The sequence below is a fragment of the Myotis daubentonii genome, chromosome 9 (genome assembly GCF_963259705.1).
Source record: "Myotis daubentonii chromosome 9, mMyoDau2.1, whole genome shotgun sequence".
In the NCBI taxonomy this organism is placed as follows: domain Eukaryota; kingdom Metazoa; phylum Chordata; class Mammalia; order Chiroptera; family Vespertilionidae; genus Myotis; species Myotis daubentonii.
Window position 1 is genome coordinate 44,874,508 of NC_081848.1, and position 15,700 is coordinate 44,890,207.

At 35.0% G+C, this 15,700-nt stretch overlaps 2 protein-coding genes across 2 annotated transcripts; one reads left to right on the forward strand and one right to left on the reverse strand.

Annotated features, from left to right (window-relative positions):
- The first annotated feature begins 2,727 nt into the window (after positions 1-2,727).
- On the forward strand, positions 2,728-4,052 carry LOC132242132 (olfactory receptor 52A5-like). Its single transcript, XM_059711049.1, has 2 exons — positions 2,728-3,644; positions 4,031-4,052. Exons 1-2 carry the CDS (start codon positions 2,728-2,730, stop codon positions 4,050-4,052), a joined length of 939 nt encoding a protein of 312 aa, XP_059567032.1.
- An 8,035-nt stretch (positions 4,053-12,087) lies between these two features.
- On the reverse strand, positions 12,088-13,041 carry LOC132242133 (olfactory receptor 52P1-like). The gene has a single exon (XM_059711050.1). The coding sequence runs from the start codon at positions 13,039-13,041 to the stop codon at positions 12,088-12,090; it is 954 nt and encodes a 317-aa protein (XP_059567033.1).
- Positions 13,042-15,700: the final 2,659 nt, after the last annotated feature.

Sequence of the window (15,700 nt, forward strand, 5' to 3'; positions counted from 1 at the left end):
ATTACCCGCCTGGCACTTAGTTGAGAGGTTTTATTCCCTCCCTAACTTCAGGGGAAAATCCCTACCTGGGGATTCAACCTTTCTCGGAGAGGTGACCTTGGTTAAAACACAGCGCCAAGAAGGTGAGCAAACATATTAAGAACAATATGCCATATATGCCAGGTCCCTTAAAACAGCAAGCATGGACCGGCTCCCGGCAGCTCCCCATAAGTCAAACATTCTCATAAGCATAGTGTTTTCCAATAATGCTTTAAGTAATTTTTTTATTATTAATATGAGGAAGGATGACTATTATCTCTATTGATTAGTTGAGACAAATGAAGCCCTGGGAAACTGTTGGTAACTTGACAGACTACACAGAGCTAGTAAGTGCTGAAGCTTAGACTGAATGTCCAGAATTCATGGTCTTAACCACTTTACTATGCTTTCCACATGGACAATTGCTTTTTATGTAACCTTCCTGTCGGGAGCATAAAATACTACAGCTACATGAGTTTTTATATTTCGTTAAAAAATAAAACTTTGGGTTGCATAGCAAAGCAAGAATTAGGAGGTAGAAAGACCAAAGAGAAAACAAGGAGGATGAAATTCCAGCAATTACAGATGATCCAAAGAGATGTAAGAGTAATCATGGAGATAAGAGAAGAGAATGGAGAGGTTTCGGAAGCTAAATCTACATGAATTAGCCACTGCATGAGTGAAAAAGTTTAAAAGAATGGGAAACATTCCATTTTCCAATGGAAATTTGGTATTTTGCATCCATTTACAAAAATAGAAATAAAAGTTTTCTCTACAGAAGTCCTGAACCCATTGATAAACATGGGATGTGTTGTTGTTGGCAATGTGGAATTGAGAAAGACTAATGAATTTTTAATACTTTCTCCTGAAATGCACACCTTTCCAAATTAAGATCACCCACCATACATAATCAAACCTAGAATTGAGTCTTGGAAATCATAATTGTGTCTAAAACATTGCTATTTTTGTACCCCTGTTATAAAATACATTATGCATTTTCTTTTACTTCTACCTCTTTTGATTTTGAAAATTTAGATGAAATTATGAAACCAGTAATCTGATTAATGAAACTAAATTTTCCCCATTACCAAGAGGAAAGAAGATTATGAAAGACTTTGCTGGATGGGACAAAACCACATATTCTGAAGTGGAAAAAGATACTACAAAGAACTGAAAGGTATGGGAATAATGTTCTATATGAGACTATAATAAAAGGAAATTGCAAGCAAATGTATAAATTGGAACATAAACTAACGCTTGCATAACAGAATGAATGGACTGGAAGAAGAGGAACCTGAGGTAAGTAACACTTCAAAAGAGGATTGTATAGGAAAAGGTAGTTGAAGGAGGCATAAAACAGGAAAGGGATGCATTAAGGATGTGTAAAATCACCACACTTTTTTTTTTAAAAAGGATAATTCCAAATAATTTTAATTTGCTGCATTACTTTAACACATTTATATAAAACCTTATTCAGAAACACGTTATTTTTTTTCTAATTTCTCCAAAGTTGGGTTAGACTTAGGGACATTTTATCCCATCCTATTGAAGCAATTAATAATTAGACTCCATGATATGTATAAAAACTGTTTGTTTATTTTTTAGGAAAAATTATAACATGAATTAAATCCCCTGAGTAAATACATTTACTTATTCAGTATTGTAGTGTATTTGAAATATGTTTACTCCTTGTGTTGATAATTCATGAGGCATTTTACTAAAATAACTGAGTAAGATCAGTTTTGTTCTGTATACATTTTCAAATACTAGTAAATACATTATTTATTTATTTATCACATTTTAATAATAAAATTTTTTTCCTAGAGAAATAATCTACATAGCAACTTTTATTTTATCAAGTAATTTTTTTCCATATCAAAATTTGTGGTTTTAAATTTTCATCAAGATTTTTTATTTATATATAATTTTTTCTACCCCTAAAATGTGAAATTGTAACCAAGTTTCTGGAGAATAAATTCCCTAGCACCTACCTCCAGGATGAAGGTAGGGTCCAAATACTGTGTCACACCACTTTTATGTGCTTGATAAGCATATTTTTAACATGACACATAGAATATGGTCTTGCCCAGATCATTGTCTCCTTGACATTAAGGACCCTACCCTTATTGGCCCAATGCTTGCTATAGTACTTGAAATAGTGAGTATTCCCTTCATTTTCTTGTCTGAACTCTTGACTAATTGCTTATTGGGTAAGGATGTAGGAAAAATATTTGGTAACATCAGTATATTACCATAAGTATCTATATTTATTAATAAAGAACACCAAACTGATATTCAATGAAATAGGTTTTAACTGGCATTATGCAACCATATGCCCTTATATTACTAGAATGTGTTTTCTTTCAATAGTGAGGGTGTTTGTGCCTGTTACTGTCTAAATGTATGAGAGAGAGCGAGAGAGAGAGAGCTGCAGACATCACAAAGAGAAAAAGATAGGTAAAAAGTGAAGGGGGAGAAAAAATACAGCAGCGGTTGAAATCTGATAAAAATTATCCAGGAAGCCTATATCTGCATTCTTGGACACACTTAATGGCCCCATCAAAGTGAGTATATCTCACAAAATGCCATTTGAAAGCACATTATTATATAATCAGATTATTATTATATAAATCTAGGTAAGAACAGAAAACAGAAGAGAGATAACCCATACTGCCACCTTGAATCAGAAGCTCTAAAGCAGAGTTCATCATGTTCAAGCTCAATGGCACAGTCTTCATGCCCTCGGTGCTGACACTGGTGGGGATCCCTGGTCTGGAGTCTGTTCAGGCCTGGATTGGCATCCCTTTCTGTGCCATGTACATCGTTGCTCTGTTTGGGAATTCTCTGATCCTGGTCATCATCAAGTCTGAGCGCAGCCTCCATGAGCCCATGTATCTCTTCCTGGCAATGCTTGGAGCCACAGACATTGCTCTCAGTACCTGCATCCTGCCAAAAACGCTAGGAATATTCTGGTTTCATCTATCAAAGATACACTTTGATGCCTGTCTCTTGCAAATGTGGCTTATTCACACCTTCCAGGCCATTGAATCAGGTATTCTGCTGGCCATGGCCCTGGACCGCTATGTGGCAATCTGTGATCCTCTGAGACATGCAACCATTTTTACCCACCAACTTCTCACTCAGATTGGGGTTGGGGTGACACTCAGAGGAGCCCTTCTTGTGGCTCCTAGTATCATCCTCATCAAATGCTGGTTGAAGTATTACTGGACCACTGTGGTCTCCCATTCATACTGTGAGCACATGGCCATCGTGAAATTGGCAGCAGAAGATACTAGAATCAACAAGATCTATGGTCTGTTTGTGGCTTTCAGTATACTTGGCTTTGATATAATCTTCATCACACTATCTTACATTCGAATATTTATAACTGTCTTCAGTCTGCCTCAGAAGGAAGCCAGGCTGAAAGCCTTTAACACCTGCATTGCTCACATTTGTGTCTTCCTTGAGTTTTATCTCCTGGCTTTCTTCTCCTTCTTTACCCACAGGTTTGGTTTCCATATTCCACCTTACGTTCATATTCTTTTGTCCAACCTTTACCTGCTTGTTCCAACTTTGCTCAATCCTATTGTGTATGGTGTGAAGACAAAACAGATTCGAGACCGAGTGTTCCACATTTTTCATTCTAAACATGCCTCTGGATTTCTTATTAATCTTTTATCAAATAACAAAATTTTACATGAGAAACATTAGTTTTTGGTGAGATTCTGTGCTTTTGAAAGATCATTGTATGCTAAAATATAAAGTTCTAGGTTTGTATTAGAGATAGTAAAGCTATGGTTACTTAAATAATTTCTTTTGTTATAAATTCAGAATTATTTGGAACATATATTTAGCCGATAAATGACAAAAGAATAAATTATGAATACTTGTTTGTAGTTAAATCAGCTTTTAGTAAAGTACATTCCAAAAGCACAACTAAATATTAATATTTTAGCCTCCGCTTAAAAATATCAAGTGATATTGATACCACTGCATAGGAAATAGTATAAAGTGTTAGAATGTTGTGTACATGAAATAAAATTACTAGTATATATAATTGTTTATGATCATACTCATTATAATCTTTATCATTAAGGCTCTAAAATCTTTAATTTGTGATGATCAATTATACTAGTACATTATGTGGATTTACAATTTATCCATTGAAATATATTTATAATTACTTGTTTTCTATATAATATTTGCATAGCATATTAAAAAGACATATATTTTATTATCATATAATTGAAGTACAAATTTGACTTTGAATTTAAGACAAAGGATGAAGTAGGTATGAAATAAGTTTTAACATTTTTTTGTGCTAATATATAATATATAAGAAATTTTTTTTTCAATAAAAGCAAGTTCTACCCATCTGGCATGACTCAGTGTTAGAGCCTCGACCTATGAACCAGGAGGTTATGGTTCTATTCCCAGCATCCTCTCCTTCATTCTATATGTTGTTTTCTGGTTTGTATATTTTCTATTCCACCTGCCCAAGTTGCGAGCTCAATCCCCAGTCCGGGGTAAGCAAGAGGCAGCTGATCAATGATTCGCTCTCATCATTAATGTTTCAATCTCTCTTTCCCTCTCAATTTTTATTGACTTTAATCAATAAAAATATATAAAAAATAAAAATAAAAGCAAGTTCTCTAACTACAGTTTATGCAGAAAGAGTTGTTTCTTTATGGGAGAACATACACATTTTACTTATATTCATTGTTTTGTTGTTATTTTTGTGTTTCCTTGGAAGTTATATCTAAAATAATAGTCACACATACAAGATGTATATATTAGAAATGGCAATAAAGTTTATTAGACTTTTACTTTAAATAAGTATTGTAAATGTGTTTGTGGAGTTAAGAAAAAAAACGATTCTTACCAAAAACTTAAATATAAAGTTCAAGTATAATACAGGTGTAGGCTCATACAGACAATTATACAGGGACGTTAGTGACTTTGACCTAATATACAGTGAACCGATAGGAAATGATAGCACTTGGGATATTTGCATCCTCTCCTTCATTCTATATCCTGTTTTCTGGCTTGTATATGTTTGCATCACATTCTTTATATGTTTGACATGTTGCCATTTTGTGTAGTTGATTAAACATACTGCCAGAGAGTGTAAGGGCAAAAAGTAGCAGTTTCCTCATATGAATGTGTTCAGGTTTTATAATAGATTTTTCATGGGGAGCCATGGTCATCTGTCATACACAAAGTTGTGTGAGGTTTTCACCATTAACACCGCACTCACCGTCCTTTAATTCCAAATGTGACCAATGATCTCCATAATAACAAAGGCCAGATTATTTTTACTGGACAACTTTGTTATATATCTAATTGTAATTTTGTTCTTGATGCTCTCTTCTCATTTTGGTCTTAAGACCTTACTCACTTCTGAAAGTGTTTCTATTTTTATTTTTTATCACTCTTATTTTAGTATTTATCTAGTAGAAATGACTTACTATTCTTCACATGGTAAAATCATCTTTATTCTTGAAGACTAAGCTCAGACTTTTCTTGGCATCTCTTCTAGAATGCTTTAACAGGTTTTCTCGTGGGTTCAGTTCTTTACACAGCTTCCAAACTATATAATATTAAAATGTAGCTTTAGAATTGGGGATTTGTGATGTATATTTAGTGATTTCATATTTTATTACCAGTCTCTTGTAACGTTTTGCCGAGTGTATGATAATAAAAATGCCCTATGACTTGAACATTTTTGTTTTTACTGGTCTCAGTAAAAATGTGTTGTATTCTATGAGGTAATGAGTTTATTTTGCAAGGTGATTGAAATGAGGAAATACTTGCAAAAATACCCTGACCTTATGAAAATGTATAACAAATAACATAGGACTTCCTAATATAAACATTGAATTGGCAGCTATGAAAAGAAATTTAGAAAAAGGACCTTGTCTAAATCATCTTAATATCTCCTGTATCTATTATAATGCTGCTGGTGGTATATATAGACTAAGATTTTGTCCAATAAATACAATAATAAAAATCCATTAATTAATTTAGTTTTATTCTTATATCAGCCCTATAAAGTATTTAAGTCATATTAGAGTTGAACCTGAAAACTGAGATTAATCAGATGCCTGTTCCTCACCTCCAATATGGAAATTACAAATATCAAAAAGTAGTAGAATAGAACTTGTATTTGGGAATTCCAAATAAAGGATCATTTAACACTTGAGGTTTTTAATATATATGTTGCGGATGTGTATTGTGTAGGTGTGGATATGGATATATATTTCCAAGATCCTTGTTCTCTGAGAGATCCTTTAAGCAGTCATTTCCTGATAGCAATGAGACTAAACAATGCCTTCATTTCTCTGCCAAGCACATTCTAATTGTCACAAGGTAAAAAGGCTTTGAAAGTTTTTCAAATTTCATTCTAGTGATTTTGAGTTCATCATAGGAGCTACTATTATTAAATTTAGTACCCCAATATCATAAACTTTCCTTGTGACTGTATAATCTCCAAATTGATGGAACTGCCTTGAAGATAGAGACATCATATGAATTACCTTTGTGTTTTCAGTTCTGTATAATAATATGATGGGGGCCTCATTAAAAAAACACAACCTCACCAACAGTGTGCTCTGTTGATGCTGAACACTACCAAATTTCCTGCAAGGTTTGAAGAACTCTAGTTCTCCAAAATCCACAGTATGTTTTCTGATCTCACATGCAAGAATAATCTTGCCATCCCTGAAAACTATACCTATTGCCTCAGCTGGGTTGTCAGGTGCATCTTGAGGCACTTTAAGGTGGCATAATTTTGAACATTTTGAATAAAACTAATTATCACTTAGTATTTTTAGTTTTACACATCTATATTTAAATATTATCTTACCAAAAAACTAAAAAAATTATATTCTATTTTTCATTTATACAAAATTATGCCTAAATACAATATTCAAACCAAGCCATGGTCTAAATTTCCATTTTCCCAAATGTTCAACATGGTATCTCTATGGTACTCTAAGAGAGGTATGGATTATTCAGATAAATAGTATACCAACTGTTAAAATATGTAAAAATAAATGGGACTGCATAAAACTAAACTGAATATTTTAGAAAACCTCAAATACAGTATAAGATTCATTTTTTTTGTTTGTTTATTTTAAATATATTTTTTATTGATTTTTTACAGAGAGGAAGGGAGAGGGATAGAGAGTTAGGAACATCGATGAGAGAGAAACATCGATCAGCTGCCTCCTGCACACTCTTTACTGGGGATGTGCCCGCAACCCAGGTACATGCCCTTGACCGGAATCGAACCTGGGACACTTCACTCCGCAGACCGACGCTCTATCCACTAAGCCAACCGGTCAAGGCAGATTCATTTGTTTTTTTACTTTGCAGATGACTTTTTCAAATATATTTCTGTAAAAGATTGGGAAGACAGACAATAAACCCTGGAAAGATTCTGCACTCTGATTCAGTGTCTTTAATTTCTCATGCTATATAATAAGAGGGTAATATGTTAATTAGATAAAGACAAAGTCATTCCAGATCTCTGTCCTTCCTTCTGGACTTTCCAGCTCCTTGGGCGGGCTGCAGCCACAGTATCCAGGAAGCCTCTGCAGCTGCAAGGGTAGGAGCCAGGCAGCCACCTGCGGTTAGGGGCAATCAGGAAGGCAGGCAGAGTGGTTAGGGATGATCAGGCAGGCAGTCAGTCGAGCAGTTAGGAGCCAGAGGTCCTGGATTGTGAGAAGATGTCTGACTGCCGGTTTAGGCCCAATCCATCAGGCCTAAACCGGCAGTCAGACATCCCCTGATGGGTCCTGGATTGCGAGAGGGTTCAGGCCAGGCTGAGGGACACCTCCTCCCTGTGCACGAATTTCATGCACCGAGCCTCTAGTAACATTATGAAGAAGTGGAGACTGAAAATTTTGTATTATGAAAGAAAAGTCATTCTTGGAAATATAAACATGTTTCAAGAACAGTTTTTCATTGGCCTTTAGTAAAATAAAAATGCAGATAAGTTAATTTTTGTTTCTAGGTACAATAAAAATTCAAGAGTTCATTCACCTTTTAAAATAATTTCCTATACTTATTAAAACTTTCAAAATGCTTACAATTTACTTGGTTGGTACTTGACTTTTTTTGAAAGGCAAAGTTAGAGTGTCAAAGGGTAATATTTGAAAATTAAGAAATGCCTAGAAATTAAAGAATTTTAATTCAATACACGTATTTGCTACCATTTATTTGGTTCTGTATTGCCTTCACTTTCCTATACTATATATTATAGCTTAAGAGTTCTAAGAATAATTGTTTCCATAAAAGATGGAAATGTTGTTTAGAGAAAAAATCTATGGGATCAAAATAGATATCTCAAACATGTTTAGATTAGCTCCAGTAAGGGAGGGTGCTCTACTTTTACTTCTTTTTGCTTCATGTTAAATAATGAATCTCTGAGTATACTGGGAATGGGGTACCTGGATTGGCACTTGCTTCTTCTTCCCAATATTTGTGCATTCATTTATAGAAGCCATTGAAATCTGAAAAAAAAATTATATTGTATATGATGACATTCCTTGATATGTTTCCTATTAACTCCATTCCTCAGGAAAATTGCATCATAGTCTTACCCAACTGCTAATATTATATTTGTCCTCTATTTGTCTCATTGAAAACAATTTCTTTGTAAATTGCATGTATAGGTACATTAGCAGGTCAAGGCAGGCACATAAAAAGATTGAAGAATTGAGCTTGTGAGTATTTTTTTAGGGAATTCTAAGATCTACTCACAGAAATGTTAAGAACGGATCTATGGGGACTGTGGGAAATTGCATCCTATAATTATGCATGATGGGTCGCTCTTATGAAATGCTAAAAGGAGAATGATACTTAAGTTGTCAGGATTTCACCTAAGACATGAGAGGGTAAACAAGTAGTACTGAGTTCCTCTTGGTCTAGTTAGCACTTTTACCATTTGTTTTCCTTGTCATCTATGGTGTATCTTTTTATATCTTTAACTACAGCAAGTATATCTCCTGACTTAGGTGAATATTTGAATATAATACTAAAAGATAAACAGAGGAAGCTTATATGTTTAGATACTCAGATTCTTAGCATTTTTCTTAGATTTATTCTTCACTTTTGCTAATTGGCACACTCCTCCATACAGATATATACCTGAAAATAGAGCAAGTGAATTTGCATCTGTTAAGTTTAATGTGTTTTTTTTATATTACACAGATACAGATAAAATATTGATTAATTTCTAGTAAGGTGTATTTAATCATCATATATTGAGAACAGAAATAAAAAATTTCAATTTTGTATAGAATATTAGGAGATTCTTTACACAGAAGGTAATGTTTGAGTTGAGAGTTTAATAATAAATTAGTAATCGTCAGATGGGAAAGACAAGGAGGAGCCAGAAAAAGCTTAAAGGAAGGATTAGAAGCACAGAAAGTATAAGAAAACAGTTGTAGAATTCTAAGTTAGTTTACAGAATTCTAGCATGCATTTTACTATGACTGACAGTTTTGTAAGGGCGTGTAATGTTATGAGTAATATTAGTAGCACATATGAAAATTGTATCTCCTATTGCTAAGTATTTAGTTACTGAAAATATGGCTGGATTTGAAGAAATGATGGGCTGCTCAATTTTCTTCTTATCTGGAATAGATGCTGGATTATTTTTCTTTTCACCTAATTCCTTTATTTTTCCTCCTCACTTTGTTTTTCATATGTTTTTAGCATATATCTGACTTTTAATAAATGCTGTGACACTACTGATTCTCTCTGGCTGATTGCAGTTACATGGTAAGATAAGAAGTTTAGTAGGATAATTTGGGTGAGTGAATAAGAGCAAAATGCTCACTTTTGGATGTGTTAAATAAAGAAATAGGATCTCTGGATAGAGATAACTAGTAAGAAACTCAATTTAGACACCTGGAAAAATACCTTTGCTAATTTATTTTCAAATTTCCCATGCCTATCATGGCATTGATACTGGTACATATGAAAGAAGGCTTTGTTGACCACTGTAATACTTGTGTTCCATTCATTATTGCATTTAATCCTTACTCTGATTCTATAAAGTATGAAAAAATATTTTTTTACATTCAATCAATGGTAAAATCACAATTTACAAACTTAAAAATACAATTCACCAGCTATTAGTGATGAAATCAATATTTGAACTTGACTTTTCTCTCCCTACAGCTCTAGCACTAAAACATCTGATAAGGCCTCTCAAGATATACTCATTGAGGAAATGAATGAATTACATTAGTGTAAGGAAACACACAGCTATATAAGGCATATAAAAGTTAAATGGATACATATATAGTCAACAACAAACAAAAATATTTCCATAGCAAAAAAATAAAAATGCACAAAAAAATCACACACATCAAAAGACAGGTTTGAGGAATTAATTTATTTGAACACACACAAATATTCTTTAAATATTTGAAATGCACATATCAACTCTGGGCAAAAATCATTAATTTCCAACTCAGTGAACTCTCACCCAATGAAATGAGCAAAATGTAAAAGGATGTATTGCACAGATCATTTATACATATGCCAAAGGAGATTCCCCAGTGCTCCATACAAAATAAAATTAATATTATTAATTAAGAAAATAATTGTTTTCAAATGAAGTCCTTACTGAATCTGAGCAATAATTTATATCCTTCACAAAGGTATTGATGTCAGTAAGTAGGATTTCTTGTCTCTGGAAATTTCACATAAATTTGGAAATAATAGTAATAGTGATAAAAAAAAAAAAGCTACATTGACTGGACTTATATCTAGTAAAATAGAAGTAATCCCTAAAATTATAATAAGGGGTTAAGGGAGATTCGAAAAAATCTACTACAATGTCTAAAAAAAAGATCAGATGTAGGAGAATAAAATGTATTTTAAAATAGTATTCAATATTCTTAAAGTGAATAACTTTAAGACTTCCATCATGCTAGACAGTATTGCAAGGTAAAAAGCATGTTTTCTGAAGCTCAAGTCCCTGGTTCAAATTCTACATTACTACTTCCTTGTGCAACTTATATAACCCCTCTGTCTCAGTTTACTAATTGATACAGTGAGCATAATAAACACCTATCTCACTGTATAGTTTTGTGACTAAAGAAGTAAATATGTGTAAAGTGTTCAGTAAACAGGCAAATACACAGTGATCATTATTTGAAAATTAAATTATTATTACCATAATAAATCAAAAGAAAATTGAGAACAATCATCTTTATATGAGAACATTTAAACAGAGCATGGAATAAATAACAATGAAAACACACCTGTTTGTATAAAATGCATTGTCCAGTGTATTGAGAAGCATTAAATTGTGACAATAATTAGCTTGGTCATTCCACATTTCAGGATATTAAAACATTATCAATAAATATAGAATCCTATATAATAAAGAGGTAATATGCAAATTGACCATCACTCCAACACACAAGATTGCTGTTTCCATTTGGACACAGGATGGCCACCACAAGATGGCCTGCAGGGGAGGGCAGTTGTGGGGGACCCGGGCCAGCAGGGGAGGGCAGGTAGGGGCAATCAGTCTGTCAGGGGAGCAGTTAGACATCAATCAGGCTGGCAGGGGAGTGGTTAGGGTGTGATTAGGCTGGCAGGCAGAAACGGTTAGGGGCAATTAGGCAGGAAGGCAGCAACCGATTGGAAGCCAGCAGTCCTGGAGTGTGAAAGGGATATCCGTTTAGGTGGGATCGGGCCTAAATGGGCAGTCAGACATCCCTCGAGGGGGTCCCAGATTGCAGAGGGTGCAGGCTGGGCTGCGGGAAACACCCCCCATGCATGAATTTCATGCACCAAGCCTCTAATATGAAATAATGATAATAAATTACAATTGTTGCTAACAGTTATTGAAAGCTTCCAATAAGGAGGCAGTCCTTTATTTCTAAAAGAAAGAAAATATAAATGTGCAGCATCAAATATCTCTGATGAAAGACACAGCTGAATGGAGAAATAGCATGTCGGGGACAAGGTTGCAAGTATTGTTAATGCACTAGGACTTCATGAGACAGATTCTACCAACATGAGTTTGTATACATATATATTTCAGTTTTCAGAAATTTTCTTGTTTGGGAAGAAGAGACTCATCACTCGGTCACGAATCTGCTTGGTCTTGACACCATATACCAAGGGATTGACTGTAGGGGGTACCAGAAGGTACAAACTTGCAAAAATTATGTGGACACTTGGAGGTACCTTCTTGCCAATGCGGTGAGTTAGGAAGCTAAATAGTGCAGGTGTGTAGAAGGCAAGAATAGTGCAGACATGGGCAGCGCAGGTGCCCAGTGCTTTAGAACGGGCATTCTGGGAAGAGAGCTGAAAGACAGCCTGGAGGATTTTGATATAGGATGTGGCTACGAGCCCTAGGTCCAATACTGTTACTGAAAGGGCCACTGAGATGCCATATGCTCTGTTAATGAGAGTATTGGCACTGGCCAACTTCACCACAGCCATGTGCTCACAGTAGGTATGATTGATGACATTTTTGGAATAATATGGTAGCCTCTTAATGAGAAGTGGACAGGGCAAAACCATAAGGGTAGCTCGGGTCATGCTACCCAGACCCATTTTAATGACCATGGTTGTTGTCAGGATGGTTGTATAACGCAGTGGGATGCAAATAGCTACATACCGATCAAAGGCCATGGCAACTAGGAGGGCTGACTCAATTATGCAAAATGTGTGAATTAAATACATTTGTGCTAGGCAGGTATTAAATTCAATCCCATGAGCTTCCAACCAGAAGATACCAAGCATCCTGGGGGCTATGGAAAAGACAAGACCCATGTCAATCATTGCCAGCATGCAAAGGAAGAAATACATAGGCTGGTGGAGGCTAGGCTCTAGTTTGATGGTGACAATGATTAAGCTGTTCCCCAGCAGAGCCAGGACAAACAATAGGCAGACAGGAATGCCAATCCAGCAGTGAAAGTCTTGCAAACCAGGAATACCAACCAGGAAGAAAGAAGAGATGTAGTGATATGTAGAATTGTCTGCCATGTTAAAACTCAGTAAGTTGCATGCTCATGTACACAGGAGCCAGTTAGTTCTGCAGTGGAAGAAAGCAGTGTAACAGAGTGATTCTTCTATGGCCCAGCAAATAGGAAATCCAGACACATGATTTAATAGCCTACCTGGAGGGCTGACTCCTCCTAAACCTCTGTCAGTAATCAGGTATACTACTTCGCCATTCTAAGTTTCAGCATCTTCACCTGCAAATAAGACGACTGAGTTCACGTCCTTAGATATTTTTAACTATGTTTTGGAATTGTATTCAATTCTACACTGTGGTTTTTATTTCCCATTAGAGTATCAGTTAGTAATATAATAGTCTCATTATTGTATCAAAGCCAACATGGATTCTATGAAATAAACAGTTTTGGAGAAAAAAACACAAAAAAGTTGTCTTTTCAAAGACATTGATATCAAGTGTGGATACATATACATAAACACACACACAATAAGCTACAGGTGTTTCAAAAATAATAATAGTATTCATTCATAGTTAGCATAGCAAAGTAATCAAGAATTTAGAATAAGATCTTCTAACCAAAAATATAGAATGTACTTATCAAAATTAAAGCCAATCAATGCCCTCTCATTGATGAAAGACAAATTTGTCCCTATTTTCAATTAATTCCTTAAGAAGATCTGAAGATATAGCGCATAATATAATCATATATACAAAAATGGAATATATTATTTCTTCATGCTGTCAAATGATTTAAAGTTGCTGCAAATAATCCCAATAGTGTTAATAAGCCCTCTGTATTTTCTGCAAAGCCCTGACTCCCAGCTGCAGGCATCACTCCTTCTGTCTCTAGCATCTTTCCTGACTAATAATATGAGGGACAAAGCAAGTGCAACTCAGCCTTTTTGGTCTCAGCAGCAGGAGTAGTTTCTTGTGACTCTTGTTCTGACCCTGTCCTTTTGTTTTGGTAACTGACCCCTATCATTCTTCCTAGCATCCAGGTTCTTCCCAGTATCATAACTCTGGCATATGCACTCCACTCTTCTTAACATGCTTTTAAACTTATAATTGCTCCCAGAATCTCAATTTATGGTCCAGAACGCCACTGATGTGAAAACTCACGATATATTGATAAATACTATTAATGTCAATGATTCCTTATGTAGACATCTAAATCTAAACAATATATGTGTGTGTGTGTGTATAGGGGGGTGTGGGGGGTTGGAATGCTCTGCTTATGGTATACACATTATACTATCAAACAAGTGCTATTCTAGACCTATGTGAATAATATCTGAGGTGTTTCCTTGTTAAAAGGTAAAAAAATTTCATATAATTCATAAAAATTAAGAACTTAAACGTCAGCCACAATAAAGAAACTCAGTGTTGTGGAAATTACTGCCTAAGGGGATGAAGTCTTTAACCCAAGACAAAGATAAGAATTTAGGACAAAACCTGCAAATAATGGAAATTCAGAGTATAAAGAGGTTTTAAGTATTTATCAAACTCCTGCTGATTGCAATTTCTCAAATGATTGTTTCCACTTGGAAATTTGGTTGCCCAAGTTCCATTCTTATATTTGCTTCTGGGAGAATCAAACATACAAAATTCTAACCCACCTAAGATTGCAAACAATCATAATCACTCTAGGTAAATATATGTAAATATTTTAAAATCATCTTTTAGTTTTTTATAAACTAACTTACAAGATAGTAACATGTCATCTACACCAAGAGAAAAGAAGTACATACCAGATCATAACATGTCATGTGTACCACGAGAAAAGCAGTAAAGTGACTTCTTAACAATGGAAACTTCCAGTCAGAGCCATAGAATGTGGCACACAGAGGAAATTACGGAGAACTACCCCCAAATTATGGTCTGGTTGTACAGTTACCCCTCTCACCTCAAAGCTTGTCTTCTCCCAGGCTTATTTTGAAAGAAATTTTGAAGAAATGCATTTGTTTCAATAAGGTTATTCTTTATATTATCTTCAGTGGTCTGCCAGGTACCCCAAATACCTGCCCAGACTCCTAATTTTCTATTAGTAATACCATACCATCTGCTTCTGAATCATATAAGTGCCGTATTTCTTCTGACACCCTGAGCTTTGCTATTATGTCTGTTTCTGAGTCAGTCAGCATTTTCTTTTCCTGGAACCTGCCACATCAGAGAAGAGAATTATATTGGAATACAGTGGTCTTTTCTTACATTCTCTTTTGAATACATTATGTATTTTATATTAAGGTATTGAAATAAGAACACATAAGCCGAAACCGGTTTGGCTCAGTGGATAGAGCGTCGGCCTGCGGACTGAAAGGTCCCAGGTTCGATTCCGGTCAAGGGCATGTACCTGGGTTGCGGGCACATCCCCAATAGGAGATGTGCAGGAGGCAGCTGATCGATGTTTCTCTCTCATTGATGTTTCTAACTCTCTATCCCTCTCCCTTCCTCTCTGTAAAAAATCAATAAAATATATTAAAAAAAAAAAAAGAACACATAAAAATACCCCAAACTAAATTCAGTAAGCTCTCCCATTCTTTTCCATACAAATGTATCTTATTTGTTAGCAATAACAGATATCACCCAACCATTAGGAAATCTCAGAACTATCGTTGCCTTCTCTATTTCTACCACTCCAGTCAAGCAGCCATGGAGTCTTTACTTCTATAAAAGGTCTTACCATGT